At 41.5% G+C, this 16,945-nt stretch overlaps 1 protein-coding gene across 1 annotated transcript in view; it reads left to right on the top strand.

Annotated features, from left to right (window-relative positions):
- The window catches only part of LOC306972284 (zinc finger matrin-type protein 4-like), a 278,469-nt gene extending 261,833 nt beyond the window's left edge, over window positions 1-16,636 (top strand). The window contains exon 7 of the mRNA XM_079568843.1: window positions 15,935-16,636. Within this exon, the coding sequence (XP_079424969.1) occupies window positions 15,935-15,962 (28 nt within the window). The 3' untranslated portion in view covers window positions 15,963-16,636. The remainder of the gene's footprint in view (window positions 1-15,934) is intronic.
- Window positions 16,637-16,945: the final 309 nt, after the last annotated feature.

Raw genomic sequence — 16,945 nt, 5'->3', positions numbered from 1 at the left:
TCTCTCTCGGGACACGGACAGTGTTTAACCTCTTAACTCCCGCCTGAACCGAGAGGATCTTTTTCCTCACATCACCAGATTTTTTTTAACTCATTTTTATACTTTTTTTGTCATTTTTTCACATTTTTGTCATTTTTTCATCACATTTTCATCACATTTTTGTCAAATTTTTTAATTTTTTTGGTCAAATTTTTATCTAATTTTTGTCACATTTCTGTCATTTTTTCATCCATTTTTCATCATATTTTTGTAATTTTTATTTTTGTGTCACATTTTTGTAATTTTTTCGTCCATTTTTGTCAATTTCTTGTGACATTTTTTGTGACATTTTTGCCACTTTTTCATCAATTTTTCGTCACTTTGTTGTCAATGTTTTCTCACTTTTTTTGTCACATTTCCATCATTGTTTTCGCCTCAGTTTTGTTGCTATTTTCACAGCTTTTTTCCAGAAGCTTTTGGACTGGGGTGAAGCCAAACTGGAGAAAATGTTCATTGGTTGTGGTTCAGGTGGGAGTCAAGGGGTTAACTCACAGTGGGAGAAATAGTTTGTAGTTGATGTAATACAGAGGTAATATAAAGTCTTCCTGGCAGCAGATCAGAACTGTTAAATCCCCCCAAAAATGCATCTTTCCAGTGATCTGCCCCTCAAAACAGATTCCAATGACAGATTCTGATAAGGGTGAAGAAGAGGAAGAGATGAAAAAGGCTGTGGAAAGGCTTGTTGCTGCAGTGGACCTGGCGTAGGACGGCTGATGCACCGAGCTGTAGCTGCAGAATGACTGAGAGGAGAGAGCGTGCGTTTACAGGTTGAGACGGCAGTGAACAGTGACAGACAGGTGAGCGAAGAAACGGTCGGGATTTATGCAGCATTTTCGCGTCTTATTGTGCGTTCTGTGCAGTTTGGCGTCCACTGAAGCGAATCCGGCCCGCTGCGCTCCATTGACTTTGTGATGCGAGTAAATGCCGCGCCGTGAGCCGTCCCCGGGCGGTCGCGGTGTGAGGTTTATGCAAAGAAAGACTGTGAGGCGCTGGTCTGTGACTGTTTGCTTCTCCAGAGAAAAATCCACATTATGAAAAAACACACCCGGCTTCACTCTTTCTTTCTTTTTTTTTTAACAAATCGCCCTCTTAGTGTTTCCTCCTGACCTACTCATACGAATGGGTAGAGGCTGCAGGAAAAAAAGTTAAACGAGCCCGGTCCAGATTGTTCCCTTTGGCCTGCAACAAGTGAATCACCAAATATCCACAATAAGCTATTTCAATATTGCACTGGTTTATTTGAGAAACTGTAAATGCAAACAACATTTTCTCTGCACAGAAAGACTCCGCACACCAGGGAGGCAACTTTTTCTTACATTGTAGCGAAACATGTGTTAAACCCGATAACACAAAATTGTCAATCAATGAAAGTTTATTTATATAGCACTTTACAGCAACACCAGGAAGACCAAAGTGCTTCACAGAAAGATAAAGCTATTTAAAATTGCATCCAAGACATAATTCAGTGCAGTCTAGGTGTTAAAGGTCGGTTTGAATAGATGAGTCTTGAATCTGAACTTAAAAAGGGACAGATCTGTGAGAACTCATAGAACAGGCTGTTCCACAGTTTAGGCGCAGATGCAGCAACGGAACGATCGCCCCACAGTTTGCACATCCACAACCACTTGATCGAAGAAATGAGAGCTCTGCTGGGACGATGTGTGCCTGATTCTTTGAGTTCTGAACATGCAAAAAAAAAAATTCCACTAATACCTAGCTTATCAATATAACTGCATTTAAATGTGGCCAAATTTTTGTACACAATTATAACGTCAGATCTGCATGAAGGTTCGAAGCCGATATGAACTGTGGTCACACGGTTAAAACGATCATCCATTTGCGATCATCCATAGTCGTTTATTTGGCGCTACGAATGTCTATCATATGCGTCTGCACGTAGCCACAGCCAATCATATCATCGTATCAGATGACGTATGACGTACCCGCTGTAAATTTTAAAACTATTTAGAACGCAGGCTAAAGCTTGATCGAAAGATGGCGTCACGTCTGCCGCCGTCATGTTGAATGCATACATTTTTTTTTTTTTTTTTAAATTATCCCTAAACAAACTACACGCTTCCGTATGTGGAATGGTGCATCATCGTCCTGCCGTCGCTCCTCGTTCTGTGATCGGTCCCCGAATCCATGAGAAGTTTGTCCATGGTCCCCAGTTTGAAATGATTCGAGTGCACACAGCAGGCTGCCGTTTCACTGCATTGTCCACCAATCTCTGACCTTCTCTGCTGCATTCAAAAGGGTTTGGACACCCCCAATCTGCAGCAAAAGAGCCAAAGTGATGTCATCATTTCATCTGCAGTGTCTTGCCTTCATCATGTCTTGGTGCTTAATGATTGAGAGAAGACTGAAATTGAAATAACTAATAATGACGGATGGGCCAAGATCTCGTGCCACAAGATCTCATGAGATTAAATGCCACAAGATTTATTTGGCCTTGAGTAGATTAATATTGTGTATTTTTTTCCTCTATTTCACTACGCTGCATCCAATATACTCATTAGAGATGGCTTAAAGATGCTTAAAGGCATATTTAGTTAATGGTTACACTAATAAACATATCTGTTGCACGCAATAGGTTTTCATCACAAATCATAAATGATGTCAAAATCTCTTCTCGTGGAATTTGTGTCTCAGCCCACCCCGACTAACACTACAAGAAACATGTGCATGTTAAGTTTTCAGCAGCATGCGAAAGACATCCTTTTTTTTTTCTGTCGAAGAAGCAGTATTTTTCTAATCCAACTCCAGCTACATAAACACACGGTTGAATCCCCTGTGCGTGTCCCTGGTCCTGTCTGCAACACATGTGTGTATTCAAATATGCTCGGCTCCACAATCACACGCTCTAATGTTCCCTGACACAATTCTCATTGTAATTCACAAACACAGTGATTTCATTCAGAGCAGAGAGGGGGCTGCGTGCGCCGGAGCTTTGGTTATCTCTAATGTATGCAGAGTTGACTGGGACTGCTGTGGAGTGGGGACAGTAAACAACAGGCACTTGAGAGAAAATAAATGTGCTTTGAAGAAACGCTGTTACAAAATAGACCGTCGTCAGATCCGTGCCTGTTGTTATTTAGAGGTGAATAAAATATGCAAACTTCAGCTTCTATTTCTCAGTGCTGGAAGCGTGTACAATGTGCAGCGTATTATAGGATTATTGTTTGCTTATTTCAGGCATAGGATGTGGCAACCCAAAGAGTGGGGCACTGTGGGCTTTCAGTTTGAGTACTTGATGATGCTAGCATGTATAAATCCATGGTCACCTCCTCACATACATTTAGAATCAGTGTGTATTGTAGCATCAACCAGCGACTACAAGTAGAAAATCGCATTTTTGCTATTATCTTGTACAATGCATCTTCCTTCCAGTGTTAAATTGTGTCCTGTCTGTGTTTAAATAAAATCATACCAGCAACTTTTACATCATGTACAAATGTTGACGCCCAGCTCACATTAAATCTGGTTATGGTCCGGTACGGCCTCCGCGAACTTAGAAAGTCATTCAAACCAATGTTGCACACTCACACTGCTCCGCGAAGTCCGGGTCCGGTTACCGGGGCCATCCGCTGGCCGTCCGGCATCAACGGAAAGAATCCGCAAGAAGTCTATTTTTGGCGGAGCCCCGCGGATCAAGCTGACAGAAAAACACGAACCAAGTAGGAAGTCAGGCCTCGTGAGACAAGAAGATCTGTTGTATTTCAAAATAAAATCTGTCTGCTCACTACTTATTTGGTCTCGTTTACCACCTGTCCACGAGCGTAACATCGGAAATGTAAACCTTTCTCCATTGCCAGTGACACGGGGGCAGTAGTGTGTTGCAAAGCATCCACTTCACTGGGGAGAATCGTTGTGCTGGCAAATACGGCTTTTGTTTACAAAAACTACGTATATACGGGGCTAATCATCATGTGAACTCGCACCAAGTGGGTGAACCCAATGAAATCTCCAAAAGTTTCATATTGATCCAATCACAGACCACATTGTCATGACAGGAACTGAATTAAATGTGAGTGAAGTATTTTTTTTTTTTTTTTTTTTAAATCTTTGACTTATACAGGTTTGTCCCTTAAGAGACTTAGCCTGGTTTTACCAGACCCTCGTACTCACTGTGTTTCGTACAATGTTTTTAAACTGTGTTGTGAAGCACTTTGTGGCTTTTTGTCTGTGAAAGGTGCAATACAAATAAAGCTTACTTACTTACTTAGAGTCTGGACCTTGGAAACGATTGGATCTGATTTTCGCGAGTGTTTGGTATGTAATGCGCCTGAGTGAGTGAAGCAGCTATCACAACTCTATCAATAACTCTACTCTTGGGAGCATTCCTTACACATTCCAAGGCTTCAATCTTAATGTTTGGATATTTGGGAGCCGAGCCAGAACGGATTGAAGAGCTTCCTTTACTTTCGTATCTGCCGCCATTACTAAACTACAACCAACAAATCTGGGGCAAATGCTTGATGTTACCTACAACACCCGCCTCTTCTGCTCGCTGAATGGTTGGTTGAAATTCAACTGATGTAACGCAGCCACTGAGATCAGACCCAGACGTACATGTAGGGAAAGGATCACTGACCGGAGTTTAAGGATGGCTAAGGCCAGGCTACTTGAGACTCACGATTCCTATGTCATGATGCGATCCTGAATCTGATGATATTAGAAAAATTGCATTTTTTTTAATCACTAGAGCACCTTCATGAGACTGTTTTTTATTGTCGTCGACTGCATTTGTGACTGTGGTGTTGTATTGTGTGACTTCGAGCGGCTCCTCTGTTCCCAAACACATTTCCAGAATTCATTCCACATCAGGGCAAGTGCCTCGAGAGTCGAGTAAAGTCACAAAAGTCAAATGTGATATGTCCCCGTTAAAACTTTACTTTTGACACTAGAACATCCATACACTAGTGCCATCCCTTCGCTGTGTTTCCCTGACGCTCTTTCCTGACCCTCTGCCGTTCCCGTCTCCACAGTCGGAGCTGAAACCGTCATGTACGCCGTGTTCGCCTTATGTCACGGGGCTCTCGTCGCTGCGGGGACTGTCTGCTCCGTGTCACCAGCTCAAGTCACTTCGGTTCAAACGTCAGCCTCAGAAATGCCCCGCAGTGGCTTCTGTCGGGAGAGGGGGGAAAGTCAGAAAACAACACAAAGTACGGAGCGAAGAGATTAACGTAAAGCTGTGGGTCGTGAAGCAGCGCTGCAGAGATGTTTGGGGTCGGTTCAGCGCTAACGTTAATGGGTGAACTGAAGCATGAAGCTAATCCAGGACAGTGAGATAAACATGTTAATAAGGCGAGAAACTGCAGAATTACAGATATAGATATGAGGAAAAAATGTTTTACAAGCTTTCTTTCCTTTTATGATTTCATTAAAAAATAAGGCAGTTTATGCATAAAATATATTTTCAGCGACAAAATCTAAGCTAAATAATAGATTGAGCCAGGTTTAAAGGGTCAGGGGGGACTTTAATAATCCAAGTCCAAGTCTGGAAAGTTTGGAGCTTGTAGGAGTTTTTTAAGTGGAGATGTTGTTGCAAGAGTCGAAGAAAAACCCAATTTGGGAAAAACAGGCCTTAAAGTTTTGTAACGTCTGCACGTGCTCCTGTATATTTGTCCTGTCTTTAGCCACGGCGGTCTCAGAGAAAGGAAATGACCACATTTGGATTACAGCGTCATCTCGGTCGCCTTTCGTGCTACATGTGGATACTTGTAATAAGCTTGTCCATAGATATACGATAAAACTCCTGATAGAAGTCGCCATAGAAATCCATTGGACTCGAGTCTAGTTTGATCATAGACTGTCGTAAAAGGATTAGTTTGGTCCTTTTTACTAAAATGTTGATGGAGAACAACCACAAAGACCACTCTGTGAAAAAAAAAAGATGTCTGGTGTGTTTCTGGGAAAGGTTAATGGAACGTAGGGAAATGTAGCTCTGCCGTACGGTGCACAATCTGTTGTTGGAGAAGGCGGATATATGTCGCCAGGTGAAACAGATCCAATGGTGCGTTCCAGGCAGCTGGTAAAGTACATTTCCCGCCACCCCTTTTGGAAAAATGCCTTGGAACGCCGCTCGAAGTGGTAATTGAAACTTGTAAACTCAGAGACCTCCAGACTGCTATGGGTTTGAATGCGAGATGAAGACAGTAATGGCGGCCCCCAGTGGTGGAGCGCCGCTAATGATCAAACTGTAACAAAACCACTGCCCCGGTGAAGTGAATGTTGCTTTTGGTCACAGCTTTCAACATAACGTTGCATGTCTTGAATGATATCTGGTTTGGAGAAACTTTCATATAACGCTAGCATTGGATGAGCTAGCAGTTGTAGCAGTAGCCTTTTGTTTACATAAGAGTTTATTAACCTGGACGCTCTGAGGTCGTAAGTAGTAAGTAGTAAGAAACTACCAGTTGTCTAGAACTCACCATTAGACAGCTGCGGTCTCTCTTACCGTAGTTACCGTAGACGCACCAGCCAAAATATTCGTAATGAAGAAGAAAAAAACATGTATAAGTCGCTCCAGAGCACCACCCATAAAATGCTTAATGAAGAAAAAAACAACAGGCTGAATAGGCGTACGGTGTGCTAACGTAACAGATTGATGGTTAGCTACATGAAGCTAAACAACAAACTAAATAGGTGTCAGGTATGTCAACATCACGTAAACTGTTCAGATAACTATAGCATGAAGAACAACATACCACTGCACCGTTGACAAATGTTTTTCAAGCTCTCATTTGTGAACTTGTTCCTCTAGCTGTGGCCATCGAGCTTTTAGCCCGTGATTAGCTTTGTTTTCGTCTTAGCAGTAAGAGAGGCAAGAGAGTAACCTCCGCTTTCTCGCTCACTCCGAACTTTCTTTCTGCAGCCCGATTAGCCTGCAGTGCCCTCTAGCGCCATGTGAAATTATATATTTGAATTTAAATAAAGACAAAAAAAATCACATATTAGTCGCTCAGGAGTAGAAAAACTGTCAAACTATGAAAAAAAGTGCGACTTATAGTCCTGAAAATATGGTATATTTGGAGATTTCATGAAATCACCGATGTCAACTGACTGGAACGAACCCTAAAGGACCAGTTCATACAGAAACATGTCATCCTGAAATGTTTAGCGTAATGTAAGACTGTATTTTAACTAGAAAAGTGTCTTTTGTGCAAGAATGTCGCCATTGTTAAAGCAATATAACTTGTTTACCTTAATAAATCCTTTCTGTTGTCCCTCTGGGGGTAATACAAGTGTTGATGGGATGATTGGAGGGTCTTTCATCTACCCCTGGTGTCTCTGGCCAGAAAACCACAATTGCAACTTGACTGCCACCGGACCGGAGCCACCAATACACACTAATGGAATAACGAAGAAGAAGCTAGCAGGCTAACAGGCAAAGCTAACAGCAGGCTAGCACCACTTTAACAGTATTTACAGCCAAGCTTGAGTGAAAACAAACATTCCCATTGTGCAATTGGATGTACAATATCCCTCTGTCCCTTCGCCTTTCCTGTCAGCGTAGTATTTACTCTCACGGACAATAAATACGTTTAAAATATCGCAACTTTCTACGACACCTGCAGTTGCGCATATGGCCTCTAGGGGCAAGAGTCACATAGTACTGCTTTAAGAACTGGTAATAATTGACTTGTAAAAATAGTGGGCCAATATTAGGGTATGTTTGTAATATCTGCCATGATTATCTTGTTGGTGATGAGTTTCCTTTGCTGTTCAAATGTTTACGCTGAAATTGTTGTGTGTAGAGAATAAGATCTGCCTTAATGTGTTCTGCTTGGTTTTGTGAATGTGCTCCATACATTGGGCATGGCTACAAGCATTGGATTCAGAAAGAAAGAAATAATAATAATTACTTGGTTGGTTTTGTTACTTGGAGGGTTAAGTTGACTGGTGTACCTGGAAGAAAACTCACCCAGTCACGGGGATGAAAAGCTGAACTAACAAAATTAAAATCTGGGAGACAAACCAAAAGACATTGAGGCGCTACCCGCTCCGGACCACTCTGCCGACATCGAATGTAAACCCGAGCGCCAACAAAGTCCCCTGTCCCAGTTTGAGACTTCGACGCGTGACCTTGTTCTGCACCGCTCCGAGACGGCGACTCGCTCAGACTGGGCTGGACCCACGCAGTGCCCCGGAGCAGTCCTGTTTATCACCAAAGGACCGCAGTATCTTCAGAGGGCTTTGCAGATTCTCACACGGGACATGAATTATGGATGAACACGCTCCAGCAGAATAATGCGGCGCTGATTTGTCCCAGGCCGCAGGGACGTGAGGCGACATGTCTCCGTCAGCCGCGGTCTGCATGAGCCGAGATATTGATTTTAATAACGCAGTGTGTTGTTTGTGTGGAGTTCAGCCGGACATGAGTGATGTGTGAAGTCGCGCTGCACAATATAAGGCCCAAATAAACGCCATTACTTCCCGACGATAATTGGAAACAAAAACAATATCGTTGGGTTTCCACTGTCACATTTTTCCCCTGTTGAACGTTGAATCTGCGCGACCAATCTTTTTCCATTTCCAAGAAAGTCATCTGCAGTGGCTACCTATGAAATAGATAGAGACGGCATTGCATCATAGAAGGGGGCGTGGCCTCGTCGAGGGCGAAAGAAGCATGTTTTGGGAAACACAATTTTTCACTTGTTAGCCATTTTCTGGCAGAATGTGAACTCATTTATCACACACAAATAAAATTAATAATCTAAATAGGGTCCATACAGGTGTTTTTTCACAACAGATTGATCAGTAGAAGCAAAAAGAAATCATAGCTAGTCATAGCTAGTGTTAGCTTGAAGCATGACGCTAACATGAAACACCATGCTAGCATACTCTGTTATTTATGTAATTATGGGCTGTTGAACAACTTTGCTCCTCTCGATGTCTTTTTATCTTTATTGGGTAATAAACTATTGTAAATGAAAAAAGCTTTTATTAAAGGCGCACTATGCACTTTTTCGTCAAAAACAAAACAAAAAAAAACTTAATATTTGTGCGCCTTCGACCTTTTTATGACTTGGTGGCATTATGGGTGCAGCACGGCACCTTTGCTTTCCCTCACAGTGGCCTCTATGATGCTCCAGGATCATTTGTTTTTAGGGGTTTGTACCAGAAACTAGCCAGAAACCCCAAAACAGTTGATTCTGGAGTGTCATAAAGGCCACTGTGAGGGAAAGCAAAGGTGCCATGCTGCACCCATCACACCACTGAGCCACTGAGAGGTCAAATACACGCAAATATGATTTTTTTTTTTCACCTAAAAAGTTACATAGTGCACCTTTAAAGTAGCTGCTTCCAACATGACCATATATGGGCGACTCCAGCGACGCCATCTGTATCTATAGTGTATTTTGTTGGAAAAATATGATCGATGTCCGTTTTGACAGACGTTCATTGCCGTCCCTGTCAAATACCGTAAATAAATAAGTTCATGGTGACAAAAAGAAATGTGATCACTTTTTTACACTTTGTAACAATTAACTAGGATCTTTTGAAGCCATGAAGCCAATTTGTAATTCATTTTGGCAGGTTGATTGACTTTTTTATGTAGGCTATTTATTGGATTTTTCGAACTGCACAACAGCCTGGGGACCATGGCCGAAAGTTTCGCATGGATTTGGGAACCAATCACAGAGCGAGGAGGGACGGCAAGAGGATGACGAGCTATTCGATATACGGAAGCTTGTAGTTTATTTACGGATTTAAAAAAAAAAAAAAGGTATTTACGGATCCAACATGACAGCAGCAGACACGATGGTATTTTTCGATCAAGCTTTAGACTTTGTTCTAAATAGTTTATCTCAAAAGTTTACAGCGGGTACGTCATACGTCGTCTCATACGATGATATGATCGGCTATGGCTACGTGCAGACGCATGATAGACTTTTTTTTCTTTTCGTATCGGCCAATAAACGACTAAGGACGATCGTAAACCACACCTCTCCTACGAGAAAATGAATTGGTGGTCCCCAGACTAAATATCACTTGTGATTTTAGTCTGGCTAAATATCACTTGTGATTTTAGTCTGGTGTTAGCCAGGCTAGGATTTTACTGTCAAAATGGACACTTACTTTATCGTCCTAATATCAAGCTGGAGGATTAGCCTGTTGAACATGTTTTAGCCTGACGTATGGAAAAGGCAAACTCAACATAGAAAGACGGTCAAGTGATACGTTTGCTCTACAGATTTTCATGAAGACTATATCCTGCCTTCTGACTTTCGTCCCGTGTCTAGGGATGGGCGGATTGATACCACAGTATTGATATATCGATACCAAACGGCTACTTTTTAAGTATTGATATTTGGCAAAAAGTATTGATACTAATTTGCATATGTAAAAGTAGGCGTGGCAGCAATTTTAAACATAAAAGGACAATTTACATATTTGTTCTGAGCCAAAACAGTCCACAGCAGCAGGGGATTGAACTAAGCCAGCCATATCATTCTGGTTTAGATTCTGTTTGTCATTAAAGTATTAATTTTAGACTTTGTTTATGTATTTAATTTCACATTAACATTGTATAATTAACCAGTTAAAGTAATATCATTTTAATGTACCTATTAATTATATAAAATAACTTTTAGAAATGAAGTTTTAGAAATGTATATTGATTGAAGTACATTCACCCGTATAAAAATGACCAGTATCGGTATCGGTATCGTATCGATTCCATAAAATGTGGTATCGCCCATCCCTACCCGTGTCTGTGAAGTGAGCGCACGAGAGCGAAAGCCCCATTCTCTCCCTCAAACTCGCTCTGTCTGTCAAGATGTGAAGGATTATCTGACGTTCTGATGGAGCGCGGAGGATTTACTTCCTCAAAATCTGCAGCCAGTATCCATTGTATCCACTGATCTGTTTTTTTTTTCCTACTCCAGCGCGAACACGGAGACAGCAGTAGATTACGACCAAAGCCGCTCACTCGGTTAAAAGAAAAATGTTGAAAGATGCCAACTGCTTTTAACCTCGGAGAACAAGTGCGGAAACAAAAGATTGACCTGATGCAGCCCTTTTTTTGTGCGTTTAACGTAGTAAATTCTGATGCTGGATTTGTTGTGTTGCAAAACATAAACAAAGCATCCAGGACGGCTTTGTTCAATAACAGAGAGTTCAGTATGGAGCACTGTTTAAAGGGGACATATGCAAAATCAACTGTTTGGAGCTTTAAACCATAATGTAACCTTCTTTCATCAATTACATCAAAACTGTGTTTTTGCAGGCAGTGACTGTCTGACTTCCGGAGTCCATATCGGCCAAAAGACTGTGATGTTTCATGATGGTGTTTCAGCTTCCGTCCCATTACTTACAAGTCCCTAAAATAATATTTTGAGGAGCTGTAATTCCAGAACTCTTCATAATTAGATTTGGATGTGAATGCCCTCAAATTAAAGCTGAGAGTCTGCACCAGGGTTGCCAGCTGAACCCGGCCAAAAATATCTGAATCGTTTTTATTAATTAACAGAGGCCTTGTGCTCCTGCGATGACAAGAAACTGCCCCTTTCTCCCTCTTTCATTGAAAAAGCAGCTCTCGGAGCCTTGGATTTGAAATATTTTCATCTAAAAAAGTAATTTGGATTAAAGCAGTACTAAGTAACTTGCCCCTTGAGGCCATAAGCGTAGCTGCAGGTGTCGTAGCAAGTTGCGATTTTTTTTACTCATGAATTGTCCGTGAGAGTAAAAATTACGCTGACAGAAGAGGCGACTGGACAGAAGGATATTGTACATCCAATTACACAATGGAAATATTTTTTCACTCAAACTTGGCTGTAAATACTGTTAAGTTGTGCTAGCCCGCAGTTAGCTTTGCCCATTAGCCTATTAGCTCCTTCTAATATATATATATATATATACCCCATTTTACATCGAAAACAGGCTCTCCAATTCAAAACCACGGACCTGTCAACCCTGGCCTGCACTTTGAGCCCTTATCAATTAGAGATGCACTGATCCGATACTATTGGATATCGGAGCAGATACTTGAAAAAATACGCTATCGGGAATCAATTCAAAATATCCGATACTGGACCGATACCTGTTTTGGCTCTCACCGTTTTAAAAACCTTTTTAACCAACTAAGTGAATACGGGCATGCACCTCATTTTGAAGCTCTGAACCTGGAGAATTCAATTGAACCTCTGCAAACGTACCTGATTAGCAACAACATGCTAATGCTAACAGAATCTAATCAAGGCGGGGACAGGTGATTGGATCACCTATAGCAGCCAAATATAATAAAAGTGTTTGTGTTTTAGTTCGCCTCCCACGGGAGGTGTTCCAGGCATGTCCTAGTGGGACAAGGCCTCGTGGAAGGCCCAGGACACGCTGGTGGGACTATGTCTCCGAGCTGGCCTGGTGTCGCCTCGGGGTCCCCCCAGAACAGTTGGAGGAGGTGTGTGTGGATCAGGAAGTTTGGGCATCTCTGCTGAGACTGCTGCCCCCGCGACCCGGCCCCGGATAAAGCGGAAGAAAATGGATGGATGATGTTTTAGTTCATGAAATGCTGTTGAAGAATGATGTAACATGTCTGTAATGCGGAAGTTGTGATAAAAACTTTATGCGAGTTAATATTAATGTAACCTAAAGGCTGTCATATACCCCAGGATATTTAGTGTAGAAAAGTCCTTGGATCCTTGTTTGATGTTTTACAATGACAGTTTATAATAGATATAACTGATCTGTAACATCTCGTTTGCAAGAAAAGATAAGTCTCCATTATCGATAACGGAAGCAGCAATAGCTGGATCGTTGCATCACTGGTATCAACTATGTAATTGTCGCTTTGAGAACTTTTGATAAACAAATGAGAGAAAAAACATTCTGGAAACCGCCCTGTAGATTAACATAGCAAGAAAATGAGAAAACCTTACTCAGTTCCTGGTAACCGTTAAGGTCGCCAGGCTCAAACTCCTGTCTCCCCTCATATTTCTCTTCACGATGGAAGCGTTGGGCTGCGGCATGTCTGGAGTCTGTAAATGTGTCATATCATACATACATCGCTGTGCTGTGAGCGTGTTGCCTTTATTCCTATGGGGTCTCCTCCGTTATTATTCGGTCCAGTCCTGACAGACTGTGACTGATTACAGCCACATGCAGCCCAGACAGAGCGAGAGAAGCCAGTGTGCCATGTTCGCTTGTGTTTCCCATGGGTTACGTGCCACAGTCCCCTTCATGTCTTTTTCCTTATGACTCCCTGCTGTGCTATACTCTTGTTTACACTGAATAACATTACCCATCTCTTCTCAAACATGGCCTAAGACTGCATAAATAGAGACAAAGATCATACGCGCTAGAAAAACAAGATGCGATTTGTGTCATGGCCGTGTAGAAGATCTGGGGGAATGATCAGTGGATGCTGATTGGGGAATTTAAAAGGTTGTTTAAGCTTTTTTTTTACGCCACAAGCACGGTCCATCAGCCAGAGAAATTAGTGGACGTTTCAACATTCAACAGCTCATTGGGTACAACAACAAGTTTTGAGTCGATTACTATTTCAGCCAGAACTACAGTTGCATCTGTTTTGGATATTTGATGTAGTTTGGAAGAATTTGTGCAGTAAAGAAAGTTGACAGAGTGTATTTTGTTCCCATGAAATTTTGATTTAAAACTTTTTATTGACATTTAAGGCTTTGATTTTGGCACAGTTCATTTAATAATTGACAGCAATATGTTTTATGCAGGCTTTCATTGGTCAAGCGGAGTAAAGCTTAAATCATGAGGAAAACACTGTTAATGGTTATTTTACTGGTGCATATATTTATGCTAATCACCTTTTTAGAGTTAAAGATGAAATTTGAGATTTAAATAGGTTAGAAATCCATTCTTTGATTACCCACTGCAAAAATGGCATTTTCTTTGTTGAGCTGGTCATTGGGAGCGTGTTTTGTACTAATAGCAACAAAATGTTACGAGGTGTGCCTTTAAGGATAGGGAAGTGTACTAAAGGCGTCTTTTCTGAGATTTAAATAAATGTCATGAGAAAAAGGGTAGAGGTGACGTCATTTCGTTTTAGAACGCAAGAATCTCCAGTCGGAAGTTCCCCAACAAACGTTTTCCTTTAACAATATGAATAATAGCTGAAATAATCAAGCTACAAACATTTTAGAGCCATAACATCATGTGACAAGATGACTAATAGGCGACAGTGCGTCAGGTTATAGGCTTTTCAAACCAACAAAATGTAAGATGGTGATCCAGCTGTTTAGCCATTAGTCCAACATCTCATTATTCCGAAAATGTACCATTGAGCAGAGCTGCCATTAGTGTGACATCTCTAACCCAGTTGTGTTGTGGATTAGAGAGCCATGTACAACCATTGGCCCTAACCTTAAAGGAACAAGCCACCGTTTTTTCCATACTGAGATATGTTCTTACCTGAGCTTAGATGAGTTGATGCGTATCTGTCTAGTCTAGTCACACAAAATGACCAAAGATGTTGTTAGCATTTGGCCTCTCCCAATGTATTCCTATAGCTCCAAACAGGGGTGAAGCTAGAAGCGACCACGCTCTGCCAGGGGCACGCACAAAGACCAGACAGGTACATATAACCTCATCTGCGCTCAGGCAAGAACATTTCACAGTATGGAAAAACGATGGCCTTTTCCTTTAAAGTCAGTGGACTCTTGCCTGAACCTAATTTTATTTTTCAACCCCTACTCAATGGGACATTTTCGGAATACTGACACGTCGGACTAATGGGTTGTTGGACTAATGGGCCAGCACCGTTAGAAACGTTCACCAAATACCAGGAGAAGAAGCATTTTGTAACATTTGAAGTTCAGCCGTTTCGGAAATGCGTGATCTTTAATAATAATAAACAAATGAATTATAAAGGGGGTCGGGGGGGGGGGGGGGGGGGGGGACAAACACATAGACAGAAAGAGTGGGACAGGAAGGAAAAATAAATAAATAAATATATATATTTTTTTTTTATAAATAAATAATAAAATAAAATAAAACATTAAGGAGCTCTGGAATAAGGCTCCCCCACCTGCATCATGTACTACCCTATGGGTTTTTAACTGCACCACACATCACAAAGTTTTTAATGCACCGCACAAGGACAGAGATGCAGGTGGGGATGGTCAGAACTTAATATTGTAGTTTCCTGTTTGTTCTCTCCCTTTTCTTCCTCCAAATCTAAATGGTTTATATGATTGATGATCATATGATATATGATCTTGAATGTTTACCCTTCCTCATGTTCATTACCCCATTCAGTTTACCTCTAACTATTATTATTGTTTCTTTACTATTATTTGTTACTATCATCATTTTTCATGTTCCACGATTTGTTTCCCATGATTTACTATTTGCTTTCATCTTTTTTGTTTTGTTTTCTCTCTTATTCATATCTACTCAGCACACACACCGCACATCCACGCCATGCAGAACCCAAGAACGAAGAATCAAATATGTACCCTACCCTTATGTGTCTTCCCTTTGTCTATGTGCTATTTGTAAAGCTTTGTTTTATGTCAATAAAAAAAAGAAAAAAAGAAATGCGTGATCTTTTTCTACTCTACTGTGGTCACTCATCAGTCACACTCAGTGGGTGTTAAGTTACTTGCACCACAGCTGACTTATGTGTGGCTGTCATTCTGCGCCAAACAGCCACAAGTGCATTCATAAAGGCGACGTGTGTCAAGTGCTGGGTAGCCGAGTCTCTGCATTATATGAAAAACGGTCTGCAAGTTTTGTCAGACCTGTTTTGTCATGTACAGTGTGTCATTTACACCCACACACACATTTTCCAATGAGAAATCCTCCAGACGTGAGCTTATTTTCAACTAAGTTTTCAAATGGCAACCGTCCTGCAGTCTATCAAATCAAAGCAGTAACACTGTTCTCTTCCTCTTCTCTCTGTTTGTCTCTCCGTCAGCCTGAAGAACCAGATCTGCGTCCAGTGAGCACATCTCGGATCCAAAACCACCAACACTTCTAGGATTGATGTCAAAAACAGGCTGCCCTGGTTCAGCTTGTCCCGCCTCCTGTCCGCTCCTCTCCTCCGCATCTCCTTCAAGTCGCCATCTCTCTCCTTGCTCACTCGCTATGTGCTCGATCGCCACCGATGACAACGAAAATCAAGACTTTTTTTTAAGGCGATCAGTTCCGTTTCTTGTCCACCGTTGTCCCCTGACGTCAAGAAGCAAGCTACGAGTTTTATTTTTCCAGCACAAACTTTCTGAGATTTTCTGCCTTCAGCAAAAATGCATGGACTCCATTCTCCATTGTTCACGAGACGCTTTCTGAATAGGACTTACAAATGGGTACATGAGGGTAGGTTTTTAAATATTTTTTTTGTGTTACTTGAATAAAACTAAAACTCTATTGTTCCTTTCTCTGGAAAATGTCTGTTGGCGTGAGATGTGCATGTAACAGTTCCGAGATTAAGTCCACACTTCTAAATATCATTTTAGAAACACATCTTTCACATAGATTGATGGAACAAGTGCATGGTAGGGTATGCATGCACGCTTACGATGGTACAGTGGCACTAAAAACATGCTGGAAAAAGACGACTTTTACATGGGTACCTATGTTCCCCAGTGTTTCCCCTCTTCTAAGCGCAAGGGAACGGCTACACCCACCTGCCGCTGTTTTATCAATGCAGCTGACGAAAAGCGGCCCGTATTTAATGACAACGAAGAGAAAGAAGAGCTATAGAAACACACGGCGGTGCAGCGGCTCTGAGAGGTCCTTCCAGAATGAGTCTACTGCCCATTACTACCCACTGAAACCTCTGATCCAACATCCAAATAAGCTAAAACTTAAACTTTAATGCATAATTAGAGCCTTAACACCCATAAAACGTTATTGCCTGTTAAAAACAAAGATTTGGTTTGCACAGCTGCCATAGAGCCCCATAAAACACAACAACATTCAATTCATT

Source organism: Gobius niger (genome assembly GCF_951799975.1).
Source record: "Gobius niger genome assembly, chromosome: 1".
Lineage (NCBI taxonomy): Eukaryota > Metazoa > Chordata > Actinopteri > Gobiiformes > Gobiidae > Gobius > Gobius niger.
This window is presented reverse-complemented; position numbering and strand designations above follow the sequence as displayed.